This window comes from Crocuta crocuta, unplaced genomic scaffold (assembly GCF_008692635.1).
Source record: "Crocuta crocuta isolate KB4526 unplaced genomic scaffold, BGI_CrCroc_1.0 scaffold288, whole genome shotgun sequence".
NCBI classification, from domain to species: Eukaryota; Metazoa; Chordata; class Mammalia; order Carnivora; family Hyaenidae; genus Crocuta; species Crocuta crocuta.
Window position 1 is genome coordinate 93162 of NW_027532607.1, and position 7227 is coordinate 100388.

At 56.2% G+C, this 7227-nt stretch overlaps 1 protein-coding gene across 1 annotated transcript in view; it reads right to left on the reverse strand.

Moving 5' to 3' along the window:
* Positions 1 to 265: 265 nt before the first annotated feature.
* WNT9B (Wnt family member 9B) overlaps positions 266 to 7227 on the reverse strand; it is a 40589-nt gene continuing 33627 nt past the window's right edge. Inside the window, exons 3-5 of the mRNA XM_077780355.1 lie at positions 3786 to 4042; positions 1915 to 2180; positions 266 to 1146 (exon numbers count right to left, since the gene is read on the reverse strand). Of these exons, the coding sequence (XP_077636481.1) occupies positions 673 to 1146; positions 1915 to 2180; positions 3786 to 4042 (997 nt within the window). The 3' untranslated portion in view covers positions 266 to 672. The remainder of the gene's footprint in view (positions 1147 to 1914; positions 2181 to 3785; positions 4043 to 7227) is intronic.

Consider the following 7227-nt stretch of genomic DNA (forward strand, 5'->3'; position numbering starts at 1 on the left):
TCTTTTCTCTCCCTGTCACAAAAAAAAAAAAAAAAAAAAAAGCCAACTCAAGTGCACCAGGCTCCAGGGCAGGGATCTGACTTGTCTTCCCTGAAACCCAGAAAGCTTTCCTTTCTCCAAATGGCCCCTACCACCTGGCCTCCCCCTCCCCCACCTCTAGTCCAGCAAAGCCCCAGGTGGTAGAGCCGTGTGACCGCCCCCAGGACTCACTGCCACCTGAGCAGGGCTGAGGGCTGGACTGACCAGCCCTGCCAGGCTCCTGACCTGACCCGTCCCTGCCAGGCTCCAGCGGACACTGCCTCCCAGCGCCCCACTGGGCCAGTCTTGCTGGCTCTAGGCCACTCATCCGAGGAATTGAGATAGCGAGATGACCCCCTCAAAAACCCTCAGTCCTTCCTCCTTTGATCCCCCTTACTCCCCCACACATCCCCTCCTGCTCTGCTCTCCTGCTCCAGCATGGTTGGAGACTCTCAGTTCCGGTCCCCCCCACCCCACCTCTCTTTGCTGGGTGTCCAGGGAGGGAAAGGCCGCTGAGGCCCCGTGGAGAGAGGAGCGCACGCTCAGGCACAGACGTTGTAGGCAGGTGCATGCTGCATGTGCCTGCTGGGGGCCTCCACGTGGCCGAGCACCACGGGGTCCTGGTGGTGCCCCCCCCCCCAGGGCACACCGGGCCTAATGCTTGCAGGTGTATACCAGCTCCTCCTGCACACACTGCTGGCACTCCACGTAGCAGCACCACTGCACCTGGCAGTGGCAGGAGAAGGCCACCAGGCGGCTCTGGGTGTCATAGCCCCGCCCGCAGCACAGGCTGCTGCAGCTGGCCTCTCGGGAGCACACCCGGCCCGCCGTGCCCGGCGAGTACTTGCTGGGCCGGCAGAAACTAGGGGAGTCTTCCATGTAGACCAGGTCCCCTGGCCGCGGGGCCAGGCCCTTGGTGGGGCTGCCTGGCCGGGAAGGTGCCCATAGCTCCAGGCGGCCCAAGGCCTCGTTGGTGGCGCTGGACACTTTCACAGCTGAGTCATAGCGCAGTTTTAGTGCCTGGCCCGTCTCGCGGAACGGGGAGAGCTGCTTCCAGCAGGTGCGCACGGCGCAGGAGCCCGACACTCCGTGGCACTTACACGTGGTCCTGAGGCCACTCTTCACTGCCTGCGAGGAGAGAGGGAATGCGGGCATGGTCAGGGTCCTGCCCCCAGCCTGCCTCTAGAGNGACCCAAGCTATTTCACATGCCACCTTTGTGTAAACCAGCTCAAGGCCACCTTGCTGCTGGGCCAATGTACGCACCTGGGGGAGAGCAATGTGGGCCGGACCTGAGCCCCAGCTCCTTCCCTTGGCCCAGAGTTCTTGTAGAGTAGAAAGCATGCACAACTGAACTCGGCAGCCCTGGTTTACCCCAACTCAGTGATGAGGACACAGAATCCCATTTGCTAAAGAATTTGAACCCTAGCCTCCCCCAGCCTCTCATCCCAATAGACCCAGATGCCTTTTACCCTCCGGTCCTCCCACTACTGTGTGTCCTCTGCTAAGGAGGGGGGCCCCCACCCCTATCCTTCCATCTGTAAAATGGAGGAAGAAGTGGTGTTGCACGATATCAAAGTTTTCAAACTATGTTGGCTTCTAGGATGTCCAGGAAGGATGGTCCATGGAATGGAGACCCCCCTCCAAACACGCTTCTGCCTCATCATGGCCGCATCCCAAGCCTGGCTCCCACCTGCCGCCTAGCCCAGCCCGCCATGCCGCCCGGGACCCTCCCCCACTTCCTGGCACCTGCTAATGGTGTGCTGGTCGAAGGGATGAGGTTCCTCCTGGAACAGCTCTGTGTGTGTGTGGAGGGGCACGCCCTCCTATAGACCCTGCTCCCTGGCCCTGCACCCTGCCTGGGGCGGGGCTTCGGGCCCCCCCGGCACTGTGCTCACCTTGATGCCCACATGGGTGTTGTGCGCATCTGCTCGTGCCCTCAGGTCTTTGCTTCCTCTCTTGGGCCCCAGGAAGTTGCTCAGGAACTTGGTGCTGTACTTGAGGTTGTCGCCACACACGCCCCACTGCCAGGCCTGCCGGCTCTCCAGGCCCGGAGAGTCGTCACAGGTGCAGCGCTCCATGCGCCCGGCGCTGCAGGCGCGGGCCAGAGTGTGGGTGAGGGCGGCGGCAGACACTGCATACAGGAAGGCCGTCTCCTTGAAACCTGGGACAGGCAAATCCGGGAGGGAGGAGGAGAGTGGGCTCAGAGGCTGCCCTTTGCCCTCTGAGGGCAGAAGAGCTTGATGGGGTCGCTGCATTGAGCCAGGCGAGGGTCACATGGACCTGAGGACATGGCCCGGAGCAGCCTTGTGACTCAGCCCCTTAGACTCAGACTGCAAGCTGTTGTTTAGATGGAACTTTCAAGTTCACTGTGGAGTGTATGCACAGACTCCCAGGGCAGCAGACAGGGGTGCCTGCCTCTACTGGACAGATGAGAACACTCAGATGCAAAGAGAAGCGACTTGGCACCTGCTGAGAGGCAGAGCTGGGGCCAAACCGCTGATCTTGACCTGAAGCCCACATGTGAGCAAGCTGAACGCCATATACGGGGCCCCTGGTCCCCTGAAATAGGCTCTGAGGGCTTCCTGTGTTTCATGCTGCCTCTGAAATGTCACTCTCTGCTGCCTACCGTGGAGCAGACCCAATGACAGAGTGACTCTGAGTCTCCTGCGTGACTTGTTCTAGACTGACCATCTGGCTCACTTCCAGGACCATCACTGCTCTTGTGTTTTTGCAGGCTGGGGCACAAACCCACTCTACCCCGCCTGCTCTCCGGTACCTGGATGCCGGCAACACCGAGGAAGTAGCATCGCTCCAGGCCTTCCCAGCCATGGAGAGCAATTGGCCTAGAAAGAGCTGGCTCCTCCCATATGCTATCACTGCCTCTTTTTTTTTTTAAGTTTATTTATTTATTTTGAGAGAGAGAGAGAGAGAAAGAGAGAGAGTACAGGCATGAGCAGGGGAGGGGCAGAGAGAGAGAGGGAGAATCCCAAGCAGGCTCTGCACTGACCGTGCAGAGCCCATGTGGGACTTGAACTCACAAACCATAAGATCATGATCCGAGCTGAAGTCGGACACTTAATGGACTGAGCCACCCAGCTGCTCCCATCACTGCCTTTTTGTAAAAGCCCTTGCTCCTTGGTGACAGAGTCACATAATGACCTGTTTCCCCCTTAGGCTGTCAGCTCCCCAAGGGCAGACAGGGTCTCCTTCAGCTCTGTGCCTCCAGCATCCAGCACAGGGGCTGGCTCTCTGCGAGCTTCACCAGATACTTAGTGAGTGACGTGTGGGAAGATGCGGGGAGGAGGGAAGAAGGTGGGTGTGAAAAGAAGGGAAGGAGGAAATGATGGACCAATGCATGTGATGCACAAAGTCACAGGTGAGCGGGTGAACGTGTGAATCCGGCCTATCTCAGGGTATTTGGCCAACTATCACCGGCCTTCCACCTTCATATGTTCTTGCACCTAGTTTTGCATGTGTGTGCACGTGTGTGTGCAGGGCGCTGAGGGAGGGGACTGGGGGGTCCACCTATCTGTGGGGGCCTCCAAGATCCAGGAATGGGCTGGGCCTCCTTTTTGCCTGTATCTGCCTTGCTCCTCCATTCCCCCAAAACTGAGGGAAAGACTGGGCCTCACTAACTCCTAGGACTCTTCTCGCTGGGACTGTGGGAGGTTCACGAGGGCAGCGTGGCCTGGGCCCTGGGGCCAGGGGAGCAGAAATGGGGGCCTTGACCCNTCCCCAGCCCCCTCCTCCCCACTCCCCCCACTACCTCTCTTGAGCAGGCCTGTCCTCCCCTCCAGGCTGCAGTTCCAGCGCTCATGCCGGAACTGAAACTGGCACTCGAGCAGGCTGAGGTGGGCAGCATCCTGCAGGGTCTCGGCCAGGCCGGGCTCCCTCCGGCAGAGCTGCTTCTGTCGGCGGGACAGCTTCAGCAGGTCACACTGCTTCAGGTGCGCCCCGCTCTGTGCTGGGGCCGCAGCGGTGCCCAGCCCTGGGAAGGGTGTCAGGACCTCCCGCCCGGTCAGGCTGGAGAGAGCAAAAGAGGAAGACAGTGACCCTCAGGGGTCATGATGGGGGGAGGGGGTAAAGAGGACATGGGACAAGCAAGAGGAAGGGGTCCTTCTAGGGGGGGCTTCATTTATTCCCTCCTGGCAGGCAGGCCAGCCCCATGGGGTACGTGCCCATTTCACAGAGTAGAAAACCCAAGTGCTTGTAACAAGGTCTGGTGCCCAAGTTTTCCAGATACCAAAGTCTCTGCTCTTGTTACCATTCTATTTCCCAAATTTGCCCAATCATACAAATCATCTGGGTGCCTGTTAAAAATATAGATGCCCAGGATCTACAGTTGGCAATTCTGATTCTATCAGTCTGGGGCGCAGCCTGGGAATCTGTATTTACTCCACACCTGGGGCAGCTTCTATGATCAGGAAAGTTTGGGAAAAACTGTGTGTAGTATTGGCTGCTGCCTGGAGGGGAGAGGCAGACAGATATGGGTGTTGAGCACTCAACAATTCCCTGTTATCCCTCTCTCCCGTGGGTTACATTGCTGTCCATGTAATCCCATGCCAGCCTAGCCTGTTTCCATAATTCCCAGCTAGATCTCCAATCATCTGACCGCTCAGTGCCTGTTACAAAGAGATCCTTAGGGAAGACCTGGATGGTAGAAGGAAGGAAGGAGGGAGGTAGGGGAGGGAAGGAAGGAAGGAAGGGAGGAAGGAAGGAAGGAAGGAAGGAAGGAAGGACAAATGAACAGATGAATGGATGAACTGACAGATGGGTGGATGAATTTCCATCAGGCCGTCAGTCCCAGTCTTCCTATTCTTCTGTATCCGAAGTTCATGGATTTTGAAGTCAGGCTGCCACTTCCCAGTTGCATAACCTTGAAGCCTTGGGTTTCTCCTCCGGGAAGAACAAAGAAGATCCTTTCTACCTCTTGGGGCTGCTACGAAGATTATATGGGAAGTACCCACCACAGTGCCTGGGACTCTCTGGTTCACCTTTCTGCTGGTTAGAGTTTCTCAAGATTCCTTCCTCTTGCAAGATGCTTTATTCTCTCACCTGGGCAGAGTCTTCCCTTCGTCCAGATAAGGAAATAAAGTTTAATGAAGAGGCAGGGACTAGCCCGAGCCATACAGCAGAGATGGTTCTGAGACTGTTCTTCTATTTTCTATCCTGTACTCTGGCGGTCCTCAGCATGGGCAGAATATATACCATTCCAGACCCAGGTGAGAGGAAGCCAAGATAAGTGAGCAAAAATAAAACCAGGTGATGGCTCTTAAAGCTTATGCTTGGATGTGGCCCTTGTCACTCTTGCTCATATGCCATGGCCAAGGCCAGTCTGGCCCAGTGGAGTGGTCGGAGAGGCGCCTTCTCCGTGGAACCACGGGCCCGGCTCTCCTGTGTAGAGCCACCTGCCCCAGCCAGGACATCTGGCTGGATGCCACACCGCCCTAGGGAGAGCATGGGTTCTGGCCAGGCCCCAGGTGCCCCCAGAAAGTGCCCGTAGATTCTAAATCCATCAGATGCAGCCAACCCAGTATGGAGCATATCTCTGAAACCCCTGAGCAGAGACAGATGCTATCAGGCTCCTCCCGGCCCAGCCTGGCCGTAGCCTCTCCTGCTAGACAGGGTGAGGGCAGGGACCCGTTAATCATTAACCTGGGGGCAAATGGGTAAATTTCCGGTCCACCAGGTCTACACCCAAGCCCCTCCCTGCAGCCTGGCAGGAAACTCTTAGAGCTTGACCCTTGGCAGGTCCAGATGTCAGCTCTTGCTGAGGAGGCCCCACCCTGACTGGCTTCCAGTGTGAAAGGCGCAAAGGGAGCAGGGGCCATCTAGTCCCACAGATGTCCGCCTCCCCATGGCAGGTGCTGGTGTGAGGGAAAACCGCTCATGCTGCTGCTGTGTGTTGGAAACGGGGTCCTCCCTTGTAGCGGCTGATTGACAGGTGAGAGAACAAGCAGAGAGTGATAGCAGGTTTGACCAATGGGGCTGCGCATCCTTCAAGGCCTGCCTCAAATGGCATTCTAAGAACGATATTGTATCTTTATAGCTATATGACATCTTATATCTTACCTTCTATAATTTATATCATTATCACTTTTTGAGTGCTTATTACTCAGGCCTTTAGATTGCAAATGTCTGTTGAGTTGGCTACACACCACTTCTTCCCAGCTACACGGATACCATGGGGCCAGCCATTTTATACCACATGACCTTGCTGCTCTGGCCTACTGATTGGACCAATGAGGAATCACGTGACTTAAGCTGGGCCAATCAGTCCTTTCTCTGGGAACTCGGAATTTGAATGAAGTGCACATACAGTTGCTTTCTCTCTTTCTTTCTTGGGTGATGGGGCTTGTAACTCAGGAGATAAATAGAGGAAGTTGATCCAAAGAGAGAGAAAAAGAATGAACCAAATGCATAGAGGGAAGCAGAAGTGAGAGTGGGAGGGAGAATTTGGGGAGCTTTTCAGCCCTGGGCCCAGAATCTTCCTGTGTGCAGCCGTGTTCTTGCCTTAGACACTCCTATCTATAGTACAGTGTCAAGGCCTGGAGTTGGTTGTCCAATTAAGGGTGCTGTCACTGATCATGACCTTCTGACAGCTGCGGAGTACCAGCATGGCCTCGCCTGCACTTGTGAGCCAGACTCAGCAAACACCCTCTCCCCTATCCATAGGCACCTATTTTTTAAAAATTTCGTTTAATAGGCCCTGTGATTGATGGCCCCAGAAGTCCAGTATAAAGTCGGTTAATTTTATTAGCAGTAATGACACTTAGTAGCGATTAATGGTCAGGAAAGGCAGCCAACCGCATAGAGGCCTCAGGCCACACCGGGCCCTGGTCTGCCCAGGGCTGCTCTCAGAGAAGGCTCTCTGGCACTGCCTTCGGGGTCCCCACAGGGCTTAGGAAAACAGCTGGGAGATCTTCCAGGACCCAGTTTCCCTTTTATTTATTCTTCACGGCCAGGATCATTTCCGTCGACGAGACCGTGCCATGCCATCAAATTTGGAAAACACCATATTTCATCGGGTGGTGTTAGCGAGCTATCCTGCCCTTCCGGTGGGATCTACTAGGGGAGGCTCCCTCCTGGACCTCAGGAACATTCCAGGCATTGCAGGCTCCAGTCCATTTCAGGATCTATGGGCAAGATCCCCCATCCCCGCCTTGAAGAAAGCACATTCCCTGGCTCCCAAGGCCTGAGAACCACCC